The sequence below is a fragment of the Vidua chalybeata genome, chromosome 9 (genome assembly GCF_026979565.1).
Source record: "Vidua chalybeata isolate OUT-0048 chromosome 9, bVidCha1 merged haplotype, whole genome shotgun sequence".
NCBI classification, from domain to species: Eukaryota; Metazoa; Chordata; class Aves; order Passeriformes; family Viduidae; genus Vidua; species Vidua chalybeata.
The window spans coordinates 15289808-15309779 of NC_071538.1; the positions used below are offsets into that span (position 1 = coordinate 15289808).

A 19972-nucleotide genomic window follows, 5' to 3' on the forward strand; every position below is an offset into this window, starting at 1 on the left:
TGCTGGGGGGAAGGAGGGGAGCAAGCAACACTAGAGCCACAAAGGTTGAGAAATGTTAATAATTCAGCATGCACTAACATGCACATTCCTTGCCTTGAAAGCGAAGAGCTTCAATTGATTGTCTGGCTCCTTTCAGCACGGGAGTGGCTGTTTCCACATGTCTCAGGTTCCCTCCGAGGGTGAAGTTACCCCTTTGGAGAACCAGGGACATCCTCCTCCCTGCTGCTGTCTGCAAAAGCTGTAGGCTCTAAGCTCAGGGCTCTCAGGCTGGTGTTGTTAGTCCCTCTCATGTGCTGAGACACTGCTGGCATCCAGTGAGGCTCTGCTAGAAACACAAGAGTGCCAGGAGGGCTGCCTAGGCTTCCAAAGTCATGCAGAACTGCTAGGGAAGGGGGAAACCAAATTTCCAAATTTTCCTGCTGGCTCCCTTGGCCACAGTACAGCTTAGCAGATGACAATGCTAACACCTCTCCCTCTGGTTTGCAGAGATCCAGGCACCTCTCTTTGCCTGCTCCTGCTTCAGGGTTTCCTTTGCACCATGCCTACCTGGCATCTAATTCTGGGCCTCATCTTTCCTCCTCCTGCATGCTCATTGGGTGCTGCCTCATGGTGGTGGAGAGTTGTGCTTGTGCTCTGCACACTTCTCTGCTCCTCTGAGGCAATTCCAGCTGCTCAGGTCCTGCACCACTGTCCTGACAGCCTCTCCCCTTTGCTTGTCCTCTGCATGAGGGAACAGCAGCCTGAAGTCCCTTTTGCCCTGAAGGAGAACTAGGACTGCCTGGTCTGCTGCTCCTCCCCAGTCCGAGCACAGACAAGGCAAGCTCAGGGGGCTCTGCTCTAACCTCCCAGCTGGGATGAGCAGCAGAGTGCAATGCAGGGGCACATCTTTGAGAGTGTGAGATTGCCCAGCTTCATTACTCGAGCCAGGCAAGCTGAAGGATCCCCGGTCAACAGGGTGTGTTCTTGTCCTCACCAGACTGGTCACCTGCCAAACCTTCTGCCTTCCTCAGGAACCACCTCCTCCAAGTCGGGAAGGAGTGAATTTAGGAGCTATCCTCAAATATGATCATTGGTCTGCATGGTTTACTCATCTGTAGACACCCTTCATCTCTCCCCAGCGCTATCATTTTACGAAAAGACTTCAAACAGAAAGGCAGTTGCTTAAGTCTCACAACCTATTGACAGAACCAAGAGAAGGAGAGGAAAAATTGGAACCAGAAAAAATGCATTTACAGTCTAATCTTGTGCTCAAACAATGCTGTACTATTTATGCTCCCAATGTATCCTTGAGTGCTGACATTTTATAGACAATTTCCAAAACAGGGCCTTGCCATTTTTGGATTATATTTCAGCTATAACTTTTAGGTCTAATTATTTGTGCTGACAACCACATATAAAAGAGGATATATCATTACAGTGGTGCAGCACTGGAGACACATCAGCATTCAGCATACTGACATACTAATAGCAAAGTAAGGGAGAGCAAGATTGTGGAGCTCTGCAATTTGCATTTGCTCTTAGAAATTTCTCTGATGAAAATAACACAATATTAAGGAGGGGAATAAGAGAAAAGATCCACTGTATCAAGATAAAATAACTTGTTAATAAATAACCTTGTAGCAGTCACAGAGTAATAATTAAATGCATGGGTTAGCAGTACACAGTTTTAAGTAAAGCTGGAAAAATGTACGATGTAATTATCAGTGCCAAACAAATTATAAGCATGGCAAACCCCAATGGAATATTTAGAAACTAATTTCTGGCTTCACATTAAATATTTGTGTATGTAGGTATTTTTGGTGGAGTGGGAAGGAAGGGTTGACACAAAGAATGAGAAATTCTTCACTCCTGCTGCCTTATACCCATTCTCATCTGCCTCCCTTCAGCTAAACCATGTGGCTAAAACATTTAAGAGCCCTGTCAAAGGTTTAGTCTCCAGAGGCATCTCACAGCAGTGCTTCAAATTCACTGAAATCTGGGAGGCTTTGGGCCTTGGCTTTGATTTCCTCTCTTTTCTTCCTTGTTCTCATTTTTCATCATTGTCTTGGGCTGAGGTAATTTTATCATCCACAAAATCTATTTTTAGAAGGTAAACAACAAAGGTCCCATTCCTCAGTACAATCTAAATGAGAGCATGTTCCAGGGAGAGAAATGGGATTGAACTCAGTGTACTGAAACAGCCGCTATGACAATTTGTTAAAACTTGTTCCAGTGATAATCGTAAGACAATTCATCCAGCTGCCTGATAGTCTGTGTGAGACAAGCCAGGGTCTCTTCCCCATGCCACCTGGGGAGCAGTGTGAGCATCCCTTACCTTCAGTGGGCGTGGAAGGACAGACCCCCAGAACCTGTTCAGTGAAGGAATCATCTCTGGAAACTAAATCCAGACTTCTGCCAGAAGCACCAGCTTTCCTCAGCATGAAATCACGAGTGCCTTGAGATAGGTCTGGAGCTAGATTTAATTTAAAGGCTGGAGCTGCCTTTCTCTACTGTCCTTTACTCACCTCTGGCTCTCTGAAAGCAGCAGGACAGAACAGAGCAAAGCACCATTCAGGTTTTGCTGAGTGGCTACAAGCTCCTGTCCATGTCACCAGGGGCCTCCCTGAGCCATCTCTGGTATGGCTGGGGCCACTGCCAGAGCTCCCTGCTCTCCTGCCTGCAGGAGGAAGACCCAGCCCCAGAGAAGGAAGGAAAAGCAGACCTGCTTGTGCAAAGGGCCCTTGTCTGAGCGTGGACAGAGCATGGAAAATGGGCTACTGAGGAGCAGGGAAGGAGGAGCAGGGAAGTTGCCTCAGCACAAGGAATCTGGATCTCATCCAGCTGCCCCTGCTGCCTTGTGGCAAGGGAGGACAGCACGCTGGGTTGTCCTCCAGCTGAGATCAAAGTAAGCCTTTTGCCTCTAGAGAAAGTGAAAACTTTTAGAGCTTCAGGAGGAATTATGGAACCCACACTCTCTAGCAGCTTGTGAGGGGACTGATCATTCTGATCTCTGCTTCCAAAGACTGTTCTTGCTCTCCAGCCAGAAAGCAGCAGCAGTTCAGAGGTATTACACTTGCACCTAGCATGAATAAAGGGTTAGAGAAGGACCCCACACAGAGCAGCATGCACTTCTTTCTACCCTGCCTTTGACAAAACTGCCCTGGCTGGTATTTGCATGCAAAATATATTCTGTGCACTTTAAATCTCAAGCAACAAAGGCATGCAAGCAAAGTATCAATGCCATCACCAGAGTCACAGCAAACAGTAAGCAGATTTCACCAGGCACACTGTGGCTGTGCCTGGAAAGGAGCCAGTCTGCAAGGCCCCCTCCCCTTTTGGGGATGGCTCTCCTCTCCCTACTGGAAAAGTCCCATCTGACGTGGCGTACTGTAGATGGATAAGAAGTGAAAAGGACCAACCTTCTCGCTGATCTGAGAGATGAAAGTTTGTTTTGTTTGATGGCAGAGTGCGATGAAGATGAGGAGGGAATAAAAAAAGACAAGGAAAAACACAGAGAGTAAAAACAGGCCAAGCTTCATCTGTCCGCACACCACTGAAACGACAAGACAAGACTACAGAGGTCAGCCATGACTTCCCACCATGCACACACCACTCCACGGCAGGGACAAGAGGCCACACTCACACTGCTCTGGCCCAGAGCAGGGTTGGCCCCCTCTGCCTCCCTGACCCACTCACCACTCCTGGCGGCAGGGCAGAGGGGACTGCACATCCCACACATCCTCACGTGGAGGGTGCTTCAGGGATGGCCCCGCTCTGGGCCAGATGCTGGACGCACAGACATGTTAACATGTGCAGAACACTCACACACACACAGAGCAAAGGACACATGTACTCCCAGACACCCACTCCAGCTACAGAGATGATGGCAAAGGCACTTTAAACCCATCGACCACACACTGGGAAGACCATATATGTAAATCCAAATTTTATAAAGTATGAAAGAAATGCTCCAAGTGGTGAATCGAAAAATCTTCTACCATGAAGAGCTGTTCTCCCTCTCCAAACAAAGAGCTAAATACAGCAGAGAGGTATTAGGCAAGTGAAAGACATGCGCAGTCTCAGTCTCAGCTGGGCTCAGTTTTGAGAGCCTTATTGGTACATTGTGCTGCGAGTGAGAGATGGACAAGAAATCAGAAGGACAAAAACACCCAGAGAATTGAGCAGGTCCCAGTTTTTGTTCCTGCGGGAGAGACAGCAGAAGGTTAGTTGCATTTTCCTTATAGACAAAGGAGATCTTATTTCTCTAGCAGGAGTGACCTCACTGCAACTGCAGATCTGTGGCATACCAGCTGTAATCGAACCCTCGCTGAGAGAATACACAAATGGATTTGATAGTTAAAGACTGCTTATGAGTCACATTTTTGATGGGGGAAGGAGAAGGTGGGGGAAGGAATTTGCTTTCCAGCAGAAACACTGCAAATTAGAGAACAGCATGTGGCATTATACAGAGCAACAGTACAGTAAGCCATTTCCAGCAATCAGAGGACAGGATTTTAACTAACACTGACACAGTACAGGCAAGGCAACAAGGTACCAATAACAGGTACCACAGTGGCCTATGGAGTATAATGGAGCTCGCTGAAGAACAGCAAAACACTTATTTATATTTTTTCAATTGAATTGATACTAGGGAAGTTGAACCAGCCAACTCAGAGTTTAACTGGTCCGTAAGTGAGGGCCATATCCAGCGAGGAGCCCCATCAAGACATCTTTAAAACAGTCCTAAGCTTGAAGTCCAGGTTTCTTTCATCCTGCTTTAGAAAAGGGATTTACCTCTTGCTCTATAAAACCTTAGCATAAGGCTCATTTGATCCTGTGAGACCCTGTGATGGGAGGGAACCTCTTTATTGCTGCTCCCAAGCCAACACTTTATTTCCTAATCTAATGGAGCATATCACATCTGCATGGCTTCAGCAGGCAATAAGGGGCTCCTGCCTCCTGTTCAGCTCTTCCCAACAGGGAGGATTTGTTTCCTGCCCTTGCTCAGGAAGGACAGTGCTTCTGGCAAACCAGGTGTGCTTGTGGAAGGCTGCATTTCTGGAAAGCAGCACTAACATTGCAATAGGGCAACACAAACTCCAAGTGCTGCCAGCGTGGACCAACCTACTGCACCCACTGGGACTGTGAGACTGAAAGGCAAGAGGCTGGTGAAGGGTGTGAGACTGAGACATGATGCTGGAACAGCTACAGGAATACCTTCCTTTGCTGCTGAAGCCCCCAGAGCCAACCCTTCCCCTTGGGAGGCACTGATAGACCCCAGCCAGACCAAGGGGACTCACTGTGGTGCCACTTGGCCTGCTTGGGGGCAAAGTGAGGGGTGCTGCTCCAGCTGGGGGACAGCCAGCAGCTTTGTTTTGGGGAATCTGGCAGGGATCACACTGCATCAGTGGGCATGGACAGGAGTAGGCTCCAGCAGTGGCTTTCCACAGGTGTTGACACTTCAGATTAGAGCTGGAATGGTGAGGAGACACATGTGAAACACTCTAATTCAAACAAACAGCTTTCTGGTTTGTCATATATGAACAAGTTTAGGACCTGCTATTTGTCATTAATTGCCAGATTATCTCTTAACCTCATTTTATATTAGTGGTTTATAAGCAATAATAAACAGTAGCAGGCTATTTTGGAACAGCTGTAAAGCAAGACGGAACACCTGGGCAGAAAGTCCTCTCTCCTCTTCCCTTAGTTAAGGTTTAAACAGCTGCTGCTTTATCTGAGATAAACCTGATAAACAGTAAATTGAAAGTTTCATCTCCTTACAGGTTCCATTCACATGACCCCTTATCTCCAGTTCTCTATCCATGTCACTCCTAAGGTAAAAAGCATGTTTTATATCTCAATGGTTTTTCTGCTTTTTTACAGAACAAATAACTGAGCAGTGATGGTAAATAACATCTGCCTCCCCACCATGCAGGGACAGAGGCAGAGGATTTAAGCCTGGGGTTACTCAGAGTATCCCCTGTGCAGAACAGCACAGCTCACTAGGCACGCTACTGCATCCTCACGAACCTGAGCTGCCTGGCAGCTAAGCTGAACATGCCAGTCTAAGTGCAAGTCAAGTCACAGCACAGAAGCCATCAGAGGATAGCAAACTCTAAAACAGGGCTCCATTTGAGATCCAAGCAGAAACAGCAAAGAAGCAAAGAGCAAGGCCATATCAGACACATCTGCCAGTCCTGACTGTCAGACGTCTTTCATGATCTACAGGCAGAAACTCCTATGCTGACTGAATTTGGCTTTTACTCTGTCACAGATGTGCTTGTCTGTGCAGCAGCAGCAATACTCTAACCACAGCAGCTTGTTGCAGAAAGAATGAATTTGGATTTATGGGGGGCTCTGCTTTTGAATAGTCTTGGTCATTAGCGACCTGAAACAAGGCAGGGGGCTGTGGCCAGAATATGAATGCACAGGTAAAAGAGTTTAGATCACTAGCTCAAACAAAGGAACACATTTCCAAAGCTTTTCAAAGTGGGAAGCTAATACTTCCCTAAAAGCATCAAGAAAGTTCATTATCCCAACTGGTATTGCAATTCTACTGGGAACTGCCAGCATCTGTCCTGTGTGAAAACCCTCTGGCACTATGCAAGGCATTAATATAAAGGCCAGCCCATACACTTTGGAATCCAAAAGACAGAGAGGTTAACAAAAACCCAGAGGGGGTGAACCTGTTCCTGCTTATCTCCAAAAGCACATCTTGTGTCTCAAGGATTCCACATAAATCAAATTTTATCCTTTACAGCTTTTAGTGGTATAGAGGAAGAAAAGGACAGATTGTCTTTTTTACACCAGATTACATGACAATAAGACAACCTTCCATTATATCCGATGAACAATGTTCTCATGCCACAGTGATGAGTATATTCCATCCTAGAGAGACAGACAGGATGCTCAGGGTGCGCAACCATCCTTTCCCATTCATAGTGCACACACATGCATGCATGAATTCAATTATGAGCAGAAAATCTCAGAGCACCAGAGACGTATTTCTTAGTCCTTTGTGCAAGTGGATATGGAAGGGGAGGAAATGGACATTTAGTTGGCACAGATATGCAGGCCTAATTGTTCCACAGATGTCTGTGCAGGTCATGTGGGGAGGAGGGGGAAAGAGGTTTTCAAGTACATTTCTGTGTTGCATTATCATACACTGAGCCACCAGTCACTCTCCTTCTATTTTCCATAAAGGTCATTTTACAAATAATAAGACTTGAGCCTTGCAATGCACTTTGAACCATCAAAGGACTTTGCAAGGAACAAAACTGTTAAGCTTATTTAGTTGAGTTCTATAAAGCACAATGGAATCTTTAGATGGAATGTGCTAGCTGAAGGACAAAGGACGATTATTTATTAAACCACGATCATTACAAGTATTACAGCATAGCAGAATGCTCCTAGAAACACACTGATGGTGAACACACTTCCTTGCCAGGAGAAAATATGACAAAAATATTCATAGTAATATCTGGGGAGGAGAAAATTTGTCAGAAGCCTCCATGTGCTTCTCTGGCTCTGAAGGCGAGAGCAGCACGAGCCCCAGTGCCGGTGTCATGTGTGGCACAGCCCAGGCTGTGCTGGCCTGAGCCTGCTCACAACCAGCCAAGTGCACCTGCCCACACTGCAGCTGCTCTGACGTGGGTCCCAGCAGCACAGCCACAGCTTCAGCCTGGAGAAGCACCCGCGGGCAGAGGAAATGAAATTAAAAGCACTGAAATTTCATAAACAGGAGTGCACTTCCTTCAGCAGTGTCACTGGTGTCTGCTGCACTGCAGCATGATCCCGAGGTCAGGGACACAGGGATGCTGTGGCCCTTCAGAGCCACGGCCTCCTCGGCCATGTGGCAGCTGCTGAGGGCTCCGCTCTGCAGCCTCTACTGCAGCCTGCCTTTACTTCTTCTGGTGGTCCAGAGCACACATCTGTCCAGAGCAGCAGTCAGGGTCATCCAGACTGATTCAACTGCTGGTTCGTGTTTCCTGTCATCCAGGCATCCCCCTCACAAGTCTCTCCAGTCTCTGCTTGCCTGTGATCACTGCCAGGCCCTCAAGCACTGGCAGTGCCCCTCTCTGGTCAAGTATTGTCACCCTCATCAGCCCTGAGGAGAGGCAGGTTTAGCAGAGCACACTGCCAGAAGTGTGCCTACAGCTGGGCTGTAAACAAACGTATTCCCTTGTTATTTACCCATTTTTCAGATATCTCCAGTTTTGGTTGCTGACTGTTCAACCACTGTCCTCAGCTTTTACTCGTCTCCCGGCAATAGCCTTGAGCTTTGACTGCTGTTGCTATTTTAGCTGCTTTAATATTACATAAGCAGAAAATGTTCTTTTTAAAGGCGTCAAGTCTTCTTGCTCCAGGCCTGTGTCAGTCATTCAGAATTATTATTATTTACACAAGGTCCCTGCTGCAGTAAGTATCATATAGCCACAAGTAGCCATTTCAGTGAGCTCGCTCCGTGTCTGAGCCTAAGCTACGGCCAAGTTCTCAAGGGTAAAACCCTGCAGAGGCCAGAGAATTGCTGCTAGGGACAGAGCAGCAATCCGAATTTCATTTTGGGTGATGGCTCCTTGGTGAAATTTGGCAAATAAAATTTCAGACTCCAAGCAGGGTTTCCTGCTGCCAAATGAAATACTAGCCTGGCCTTTCAAAAAGCAGATCAAGAAAGCACAGATTTTTGCAGTAATACAATTTCTATTTACTGCAGTCTGATTTATTAGTTTGCAATTTGGGGACAAAGCAGATAATTCAGTTTTAAATGGCCTTTTTTTTTTAAAGGAGTTGTGCAGCTCCTTCTCTACAGTATGTGTAGCATTTTGGACTAGAGAATTCACTGCACTTACCCCACTGGGATGTGCCTTGAAGGCCTGAAAAGCAGCACTTAAAAAGAGAAAACTGGGCAGCAGATTTCTCATTTGATGTCAAGTGTGTGCAGCCAGGGCTCCTGTAAGTACTGTTCTAGTAGCACTGGCATTGCTCACTGCTGTAAGCAGCACTGGGGAACACTTGTAGTGAACTCTACAGTGTATTCTTACATACAGTCTTCCTACTCATCTGCTTTGTGTGTAGAGACAAGAAAGGGTAGAAAACCCCTTCACACAGGGAAAGAGGAAAATAGCAGTGCATCTATTGTGGGGTGCACCACACAGGCCACCACCTTCACAGGCATTTTGTAGGACAAGACTTGAGGCTGAAAATTCTTCTCGAGGTGCAGATGTCCCTGAAGCTGTAGGCAAATGAAAAGTGAAATGTGTTCCTAAAAAGCCAATAGTATGGGTGAGTCAGTGCAATTACACTATACTCCCAGTGAGCATGACAAAATGACACCACCTTTTTCTTTTCCATACTAGGTCCAATCTGCCTTCTACTCTAAAATCAATTTCTTAAATATCTTAAATCAAAATCTTGGATCTTTTGCTGCTAAGTTAGACAGCAAACTCTCTGGATTAGAGGAATCACATCTTCCATGTTTCTATTCCCTTCCCTTCTCCCTGCAGCACCATCAAGTCCCAAATGTAATCATTGTTACAATATACAATATAGATGTAACCATGGACCACAAAGGGATGATTGTTTCTTCATGGTGGTAATGACAACATCCAGACCAGCACTGGCAAATGTGCTTGTGGTTAAAGGCCAGGGTAGGGATATGCCACTGTGCTCCCTTCAAAGTCCCTGCTATGGTCCAGATAGCCACCTTGCCCTGGCATGCTCCCTGCTCTTGCTTTCACCCTGTTCTTGCTCCTCTGACGGTCTGGATGTTTTGTGCCACCCTGCAGCAGTGGGAGGGAGTCAGCTCCCAGTGCTGATTCCAGCCCCATCCCAGCTCAGCAGCAGCAGCCAGATAGACCCAACAGTCCAGAAGCAGAAGGCTTATGAGGATTGCTTTCCAGCACACTTAGTAAGATGAAAATAATAGCTCCAAGAAAAATGCATCCATTTTCCTTTACAAATCCCTGGTGTGGAAATGTTTTAACTTTTAATGAAGTCCATCTGTGCAGAAGTGCTGGCTCTAAAGGATTTACAGAGACAAGACACTAGTGTAGCCTGCTACTTCCTCCTCCTGTTTTTCCATTGATATAGAAAGCCCTGAGCAGTGCCCAGATACTCCTTCTCAGCACCCAGTCTCTTCCTTTGTTAGCATGAAAAGTATAAAGATGCTAATGAGCCTGTGCTTTCTAACACAGCCCACTCACAAAGGATTACCTGGGAGGCTAGGAAAAGGGAGAATATGATCAAAAACATAAATCCCAAGAGTCAAGAGACAAACAAACATTTGGACTATTAGAAAAGCAATAGGCTGTAAATGAGAGCAGGCAAAAGCAGTCCCAAGAACTACACAGACTGGAAATTAGTGCTGCTGCTCAGCACTCAGCCATGCTTCCTGAGGAAGTGGACGACTGCTTGGGTATTCACTACAATGAGGTCAATCATTATAAAACCATCAAGCAGTGGTGGTGCAGCCCACAGACTTAAATTCCACTGTAATTTGGCATTAATTAATGTCCTCTCTAGTAAACATTCAGGCACTTTCTAAAGAACCTACTACAAGTCACTGATGTGTCTAATGACAATACTGTAGGGCTATCACAAAAAGAAAAAATCAGGGATTTCTATCCTGCAACCCAGACTTGAGAAAGTAAGATATTTTTATTTTTTTCCTTGCATTAAAGAAATAATATAATGTTCTCAGTTTGAGTAACTTTTTGAAGTCTTTAACTAGTGTAGTTAACAATAAGACCTATTTTTTGGTAGAACATTTGCTATCAGAAACTGTAAGCAAAACTACCACCTAGGACCTAGTATGCACAGAGAATATCTTCTGATAACGTCATCATAATTTATGGTGTGTCATGTCTTAAATATACAGAATGACTTTATCAGGATCATGCAAGTTGGAGATTCACATTGTAAAGATTATGGGCAAGAAAAAGGCTTGTTCCAAACATTTATGTGTAAAAAAGTGACAGTTAACAGCAAAATATATGTTGAAGAACATGCTTTTGTTGATGAACGTGAGGATCCTCTCACATGTGCAGGCCACCCACAGCCCATGCTTAGCCCCAACGAGACAGATGAACCTTGCTGAGCACAAGCCAAGTGTAAAATCCAGTACATTCCTCAGTCCTCCGGGATTCATTTGCTAAACAAAGAGCATTCATTAGTAAGAAACTGTAAAGTTGTTAAGAAGAGGCTTTTCTACATCTTGAAGCTTTTGTGCCTTTTTCAGCCACATGTCTATAGAAAATAGAACATTAACAGTCTGGGCATGTCACAGGAAGCAAAAGCATCCCAAATACTGCAGCAATACAGCTGGATATCCACACAAACCTATGCAAGAACAGCCAACCTGGTTACTAGCATCCTTTCTCTCAGAGAGCAAAGGGTCAACCTGGGATGAGTTTTAGTACAGCTTGCCTGGAAAATGAAATTGCAAGAACACAGGGAATTTAAAATCATCTATAAATACATTGTGAGAGTGAAATGAGTGATTCCACTGCATAGATATAGCTTCATCTTCTGAATATGCTTAATTGGATACTTCAGTCTTCCAAAGACTCTTATAATCCAAATAAGGCTGCAAAATAAAAAAGCAGCCCCCATAATAAGCAAAAAAACACACCAAAAAACAATGCCAGAAGCCACCCCTAGAAGCAAATACACAGCATGAGAAGACTTTATCATTCTCATGTCCTCTTTCCATACTAACCCATTCATATACAGCCTTTATGTATTTTCTTTCTTTAAATCAGAGGAAGGAAGAAATTTTATTATTAGTCTGTTGATTTACTATATGGAAATAAAATCTGGTTCTAACTTCCTAATAAGCACCAGCACAAGAATGTTCTTTCTTTTCTTGGGAAAACCCATAAATACATTTCCCAGGGGTTCCTGACCAATGACTCTAGTTCTACAGAGTTTCATATGAAGCAGCATTTTTTTTTTTCTTGCTGAAATTAACAGAAAGTGTACAGGGAATTTAGCAGTTGCTTATCTCCAAGCTAATTCAAACACCTTCAGTGAGCAACAAAACTGCCATGAGACTATCCTAATATAAAACCTAGTTATTTTGGTATGTTGAAAATAGTTTTAAATTGGCAACATAGCATAACCATTAGAGAAATTGCCTTACATGAATTGTGGCTAATTTCCAGCAGGTTCCCAGTGTGAGCCATTAATACCCAGAGGCTCAATCATTGATGCAGATAAGATGGATTAGGACAACTTCACTTTTTAAAGGTACACATTCCAAAGCAGAGGCCTAAATATTGGCTCAGTACAGCTGAGCACCTCTGGCTGGTCAGAGCATGACCAGATTTACACTACTCCACCAAAGGTTAGTTTATACTGAAACAATTAAGTCATGCCTTGATCCCAATCAAGATTACTATGACACAGAAGTTAAGGAGCTCAAGAGAGAAAGGAATTCCCATTCTGCTCATGTTTCAGTATTTTACATAACACCATATAAACAGCAAAAACAGACTTGCTTTGTGAGTCAAACACAGCGTAGATCAAAGATATCATTGAACTTGCTGGTTTTTGAACAAAAGGCCCCATCACACAATCCACAGTGTAATCAGGGCGTGAAGGCAGGGAATGTTCTCCTTTCACTGAAAACCATGGAGATTTTGGGAAGGAGGAGAGTGACCCCCTTGGGTGGAAGTTTCTCTTACCTCGAACATAAAGGTTGGCTGGGGCAGAGTAGCGGGTTCCTGCGCTGTTGGTTGCAACACATTCATATTTGCCTTGGTCTGACTCCTCACTGTTCTCTATTTGCAGAGCTCCTGTACACAAACAAAATGAAACAGACCATTCAGGTTATGGCAAATCTGGTAATCAGACCAACAGCATCTGAAAAGGAAGGCCATGCCCCACACTTTTAAAGTATCTTCCTGGATAAATATTTCATGATGTTCCCTGGACCCATAAGATACCAGCATGCAGCCAAAGGTACCCAGTCTGCTGTTAGAAACTTGTGAAATTGATTATTGTTATTTTTCTAATGTGCAGGGAACAAATTACTGTTTTATTTCTAACCATCCCAACCACTTCTATTTTTTTGCTTCAATAAAGAAAACATACACGTACATACATATTAATTACAGCTTCATATGGGACTCCTGCCTAATAAAAGGACCTTTAATAAGTCTTCAATCAAAACAGGCAAGCACAAAGTACACTTAACTGTAGCTGTTTCTTATCTGATCCACACAAAGCCTAGCAAACACTCAACAAATTACAACCTTCCTGTAAAAATTGGCAGAGTCCCATCCCCCCACCTCACCACTCTTCCTTGGTGATGTCTCAAAAAGACAGCACTTTCTGAGAAAACACTTTGCCTTTCATTAACTTTTTCCATGTTATTTTTTCAGATTTCATCATATACAATATAAAAACATTAGAAAGTTAGTCTGAGACATGAAAAATACCCACCAATGCAATACACCCACACTGCTGCACAGTGCTCATGTGAAGGCCACCCTCCCTTTGTCCCAGCAGTGCCTGCTCCTCTAGCTTTGGATTAGGAATTGCTGTTTATCCCAGGCTGCACATCCCTTGGGATATGATCTGATCTCATCTCCAAAGTGCCAAATATATGAGGGGCTCATGTAAATAATGGCAATAATTGTCAGGGCACACAGAGTAGCAATTTACATGGGGAACCTGTACAGTACCAGTGATGCAGAAGTGAGCGATGGTCTAAGCTGGTTCTCCCTCAATCTACTCAGCACATTCCACTGGTGTCCAGCAGCACTCAGCCTGGCGGCCTGGCCTTTCATCCAAATTCTTGCCCAGCACAGATGACTGCACAACTGGTCATAACTAAACTCCCTTAACTGAGCTCCATATGCAGATTGAATGATGGAGATGCAGAGAAAGAAAGAAGCAGGATGCATATGACAGCAACCTGGCACTGCAGGAGTGTGTGGCCTCTGGAGTGGCTGCTTCTCAGCCTGCTTTCCCCAGGCATTGTGGGAATAATTTTTTAAGTGCCTCCAAGTGCTCAGATTCTCCTGGTTAGTACCGCCTGCAAGAAGGGAACTCTGCTCACAAACCATATACCAAACTAAAAAATGTTAACCCCTTTGCTTGTAATGATCTGAACTCATTTCTGCCTGCCACGGTTGAAAATGACCACTGAGAGCCGCACTGAGAATAGCTGGTGAAATTGCCTTCTCCCTTCTTGCTGGTTCAAGCTGCAGAGGTCAAACTCAGTTTTTCTTATCATCAGAACAGAAGAAAAACTAATGTGAATCAACCACTGCCACCTACATTATTTAGAAGGATAAATTGAGACTGTAGCATAAGCCTATATGTCATGGGGAAAAATGAACTTCCCTGGGTTCTGCCATATAATAAAAATGATGTACAGAGCCCTCCCTATTGTTGCATTAGTGCTGGAAATGAGGCTTTGGCTAGGCAGAGAAAGCTCATTTGCAAGAAGTCTTTCCACCTACTAACAAAAGGACCTGCCAGCTTGCCTGGCCACAGCACTCTCTGGACACCCGCAGGCTGAAGCCTACAGAGCTCTGCTGCTTGATTCAGGGAGAACAGTGAATTTCTGCATCCTGTCTGCAAAAAACATCTTCAAGCAGACAGCACAGCATGACAGGCAGTGGAGCAGGACAAAGTGTCCCAGCATTGACAAGATACAGAGAGTCAGAGAATCTAGAAATGGAAAAGACCTATTAAGTTACCTTGTGCATCCCTGGGGGCCAGGGCATGATTGTTCCCTGTTGTAAATGTACTTGTCCTGTGTCCAATTCCATTTTAAATGTGCCAAGTGATAGGTCTTTCACCACTTCCTCAAGGAATTGATGCCACTGCCTGGTTATGCTCTCTGTCAGGAAGATTTTCTCAGAACTCACCATATATTACCCCCCTTTGTAATTTCTGCTCATCATTCTTTGGGCATGCATGTGCTGCAGAGCTCATTCCAAGTGCTTCCATCAAGCTTGTCTGGGAAATGCTATCTGTTGCAAAATATACCCAAGCTTAATAAAAAACCCAACTGGGCTGGGCTGGAAGCAGAGTCAGTTTCAAGCGGTAGTAGTGTCTGCCTAGAAAAAAAGTAAGATCCCTAGATAATTCTGCCACAAACATATGACCCTTTTATCCATTTAATACATGTCACTGGTATTTTTTTACCCTTTATACTTGTGATCACTGTGCCTTTTAAATATCAATCAAACTGTTTTTCATCTTTAGGGATCTCAATAGCGGAAAGAAAAAAGAGAATGAAGAAAATGAGGGGAGTTTCAAAAGAAATGCTATTATTGCCTGTCAACATGGACCAATTTCTAGAATCATACTATAACCATGCAATGTGTCAGCAACTGCCTACAAACTGCTCAGGGACATTGGGCAAGGGACTCCAGGTTTGTCTGGGTTGGCACAACTATTCAAATTATGATGTGTCAGAAAGAAGACAAGAACCCAGAGCAGAAGGAAGTTAACACAAACCTTTCATATGAAACAGAAAGAAAATAGGTCCTGCAATAAATCATCGTTGGACAAACATACAGATCCTGCAGCATAACTGACAGCCAGCAGAAACTGGAAGGATCATGGAAAACTGATTGCAGTCAGCAGGGCTGTAGGGGGTTTTTTTGAAGGACAGCCTACAACTAAATGATGGATCCAGGAAAGTGTAGGGTGTCTCAGAGTACAAAGATTTATGAATAAAGTTAAAAAGTTCAGACATTTCTGGAATCAGAAAGTTGGAGACAGACATGTATCTGAGACTTGGGAAAAAAATACCTATAAAATGCTCTCAGCCCTAATTCAGTGATCCCAGAGAAAAAAAGACATCATCTCTTGAAGGGTTCATGTCTAGGCTGGACAGGACACATGGAGTACAGGAAAGTTAAGAGCTGGATTCTGAGTAGCATCTTTCCCCGAAATTCATGGAAGCTGCATCCAAAGACACTCAAAAGCACAGTGAATTCTTTGCCTTGACAAGTGCAAAGGATCTGATTTCTATTCCTAGCCCTGTCAACATCTCATAATCTGCGCCTCTGCAAACCAGGGCTAGAAAGGCTGATTTACTTTTATTCATTACTTTGGGATTTATGTTGCATAAGTTGCTGAGTGAGGTCTCATTCACACAGGATGTTACTGCAGACTTCTCACATGGACTCCCCCAGTGCTCCCGTGCCAGGTGCCTTATTCCCATTTGCGTGGCCGAGTCCTGATGTGCAGTCAGACAGCAGGGCTTCGGTGGATGCCTGAGGACCATCTACCACCAGGACATGGACACAAGCACACAGAGGAGCAGTCAACAGCTTGTTTGGGAGCTTGGGGTGCTCTGCAGCAGCAGCACATGCACATCAGAGTGAAACCTGTCCCTGCTGAGCACCACTTGACCCCCGCTGCTCCCCTGCAGAAGGGCTCCATAGGAAGAGGGGAACAATTCCTCACCACACTGCCATGTACGTCACTCTTGCTTGTGCCTCAGACCTGCTCCTGATAAGACATCTCAGCTTATCAGAGAGCTGACAGCTCCTGAGAAAAAACCCAGGCTGCTCTCCCGTGCCAGGGAGAACAGTGACAAGGCAGAGTTTTCTAGGGCTGAGGGCAGGAGTCAGCCCTGCTGACTGACAAGCATTCCTTACTCTACATTCCTTATTCCTCTTTATGCTGGTATCTCCTTGCCAGCCTCTCCTTTTCCTCTCCTAGCTTTTCTTTTGCTCTTTAACTTGGGCACAGACAACAGCCCCGTTAGCAGCTTTCCAAGATACTTATCTATTCAAATAAACTTGTGCTCAGGCAGAATCATTAGTTGCAGTGACAGTGGTTAAAAGAAGCATTTAAAAAGGGCCCTGCATAGAGAAAGCATGAAGAAGGCAGATTCTGATAAGGGACGATTTTTGGCAGTGCTGGGTACTGTTGTGCCATGGAGGCCTTGTCACTCTCTTCTCTAGGTGACAACCCAAATGTAAAAGGCTCTGAGCTGCCATACAAATTGATCTTTCTGAAATCCTGCTCCGTAGCTCATTGGGAGCTTGTGCTCTCTTCTGCCAGAGAGCACTGCAAGGAGCCAAACACCAGAGCTCCTGGGGCAATGCTTTTCTGTATCAATTCAGGTCGGAGCTCCATCCCCAGCAGTGGGAACAGCTCTTTTTCTCTACCAGGGCTTTCACAGCCTCAGTCCTCTGGGCTCACAACCGACAGGCTGACTTTTTGCCCTGGTTATAAAATCAGACATGGAATTAAATGCTCCTCTAAGTACCCAAGAGTCAGAGAAACCAGGCTGCAGATACAGCACTCATCTAAGGAAAAGACTTGCAATGCAGATGCAATGAAGCCAGCTACCTGACCAGGGCCCTTCCTTTCAGCAAAGAGGCAAATTTAGCCCACCTTTAGCACACTAGAGCACATGGCTGTCCCTAAAACCCCCCCACCTTTTCTTTCCTCCTGCTTCCCATCAGCTTCTTTCACAAAAATACTACCTGACTTCTCCTCCAGCAGTATTCTTAGCACCCTCTTCAGCCAGTTCCCTCTTCAACAAGTACTCAGGTGTGGGTCTCAATCCCTTTTGCTAAAAAATTCCTCCTAGAGAAGGAGAATTTCTCTCCTAAAATCCAGAGAGCTGTGCAGTAGGTTCAGAAACAATCCCAGACCAAATAAGGACTCATAAATGTGAATATGGTGGGCAAAGAAACAATATGAAGCCCTGACAATGGGAGAATTGGACTCTGATATCCTGGCTGCTGCCTGAGATAACAAACACTTGCTGTGGGAGCTGTGAAAAAACACCAAACCATGTGAGAGTCACTAAAAATCAAAATAAGTATTTCCCATATTCACTATTTTTGGTAATTTATAACAGCAGCATCTCCCAGCTGTTCTAGAGGATTGTACCTAGCCTCCACAAGCTACTGGCACTGCCAAATATGCAAAACAAGGTAACTACAAATGTATTTTCATTGTTAGTATTCATTATGGTTATTATGCCTGAGAGGACAGGGATTGGCATACAAGGGGCCTGTTCTGGATGGCAGCACTGCTGAGAAATCACTCTTCTGAGCACCAGAGGCAGCTGCTGATAGTACCTGACTGCTGCCAGGAGCTGGACTCAGGCAGAGAGGGAGGAAAGGAGACCCAACATTCTCGGGAGCATGAGGCCTCCTCTTAGACAGGAGAGTTTCAGGATGCTCTCATCTCTCACTAGCAGGTACAGGGAATCTCGGGGGACTCTGCCTCAGAAACAGAACTACAGCACTGTCAAAAGCACAGTAACACCTCTGTGTGCTTCTAAAGGGACATGAGTCAATCTGAATGTGACAGTAAGAAAAATGGCATGACAAGCATTTCCAGGCACTACCCCACCCAGCCTCCCCCTGACATTTCTCCTGCAAGCAGATCTCATTTTAAAATTGCTTTGCTTTCTTTTGGTGACTGGAAAAGCTCAAGAAACAGGAAGAGAAACCTATAATACACAAAGTACAACCAAATGTACAAACACATACTCAAAAAGAGACAGCAAAATTCTTTTAGCTTCCTCTAATCTCTTTGGATAGCTTTACGCTCCAGCTCGCAGGATAGTGTTGAAATAATGGAGCTATATTTAAACCAGTTCACTTGGGACTGGAAAAGGTTTAGCTACAGCTATACAGAAGTTGGTGTGGGTGTTTACCTGGCTTCCCAGACAGCTTCTGACACCCAAGTGAGCTGATCTAAAGTTAATTCAGACAGACTTCTGCTACGCTGACGTCTGCAAGGAAGAAATACTCTTATGTATAGGAACCTCTGATATTTCCTGTGGTGACAGAAAGTAACAAATAAATCTGACTGGAAAGGGATAATGCCTGAGATGATGATATTTCTTTACCTCCTCATGTGTATCCAATCTAGTGTCTGCTCAGCCCAGCACCCACTAGAAACACAACTGCATTCTACTCTCTCTTACAGCCCAGAGCAGGAAAATGCAGCCAGGTTTCACAAAGGGTTGAGTGAGTTAAATTGCAGAGAAATGCTGGAAATTAACATCTTACATTCTACTTTCAAAATATAAATGGGGCAGAACTTGCTTAAACATGGACTTGCTGATTTTTATCTGTGGGTCACCTTAAGAAGCCAGCTCTTGCCTAATCTGACAGGCATTTGCCAGCTCTATGTCTTTCAGATGAATAACCAGTGATTTCAAGATTAAATTACTATCTGAGGCAGTCCCAGAGGGGTAAAGAGTGAAGCTACAAATGGGAATTCTGAATTATGGATGGGAGTTCCTCCCATTTAAGGGAAGCCAGAAATGTCTTAGACAGAAAGGACCAAATATGTGTGGATAAGGTCAAAAGAGTTTGTTTAGAGATAAAAATCTCTTCCTGTTTGGAGGGGTGCATGGTAGAATATCTCAGGTCATCCTCTGTAGAACCACATGCTGTTCCCACCAGGTGGGTTTGCCACTGCTCTGACAGAAATGCCTTGGACACTATCCCAAGAAGTCCATACACGCAACTCCTAGTGACACAGTCACAGCAGCAATGAAATCAAACCAAAACCACCCCTTCCCCCCAAACATTATCACCAAAAGGGTTCATTTAGCGTAATTAGTTCACCCTTCCTTTCAGACCAAATTAATGGATTCCAAAGCATCAAACTTACCTTAATGAGGAACAAGAGTGCAGCTGGGTATAGAACATGGCAGAACAGTCACTTCTACATGGACACAACCTCACCATCATAAAAGCACTTTCATCTAATCTGTCGTTATCTTTAGAAATTCAATGACCTCCATTTTAAATAGAAGGCATCAGGCTGACAGAAATCCTCTAGGAGAAGCCAGAGAGCAGCACGTGGCTTCTGTTTGCTCTCACAGAAATGTCATATTTGACATTCAAACAGGACACATATATTTTAAATAATGTCAAGAACACTCTTAAAATACCTCATCAGGACTCAAACGGGGGTGGGAAGGGGGTGGGGGTGCGGGAAACTTATGTTTTATGAGATGGATGGTTCTTTTCACAGAGATGCCATC

General features: G+C 44.6%; 1 protein-coding gene across 6 annotated transcripts in view; it reads right to left on the reverse strand.

Moving 5' to 3' along the window:
• Positions 1–19972, reverse strand: part of PTPRF (protein tyrosine phosphatase receptor type F) — a 376315-nt gene that overhangs the window by 77530 nt on the left and 278813 nt on the right. For all 6 annotated transcript variants that reach the window (XM_053950041.1, XM_053950040.1, XM_053950039.1 and 3 more), the window contains exon 7: positions 12663–12773. In XM_053950041.1, the coding sequence (XP_053806016.1) occupies positions 12663–12773 (111 nt within the window). The remainder of the gene's footprint in view (positions 1–12662; positions 12774–19972) is intronic.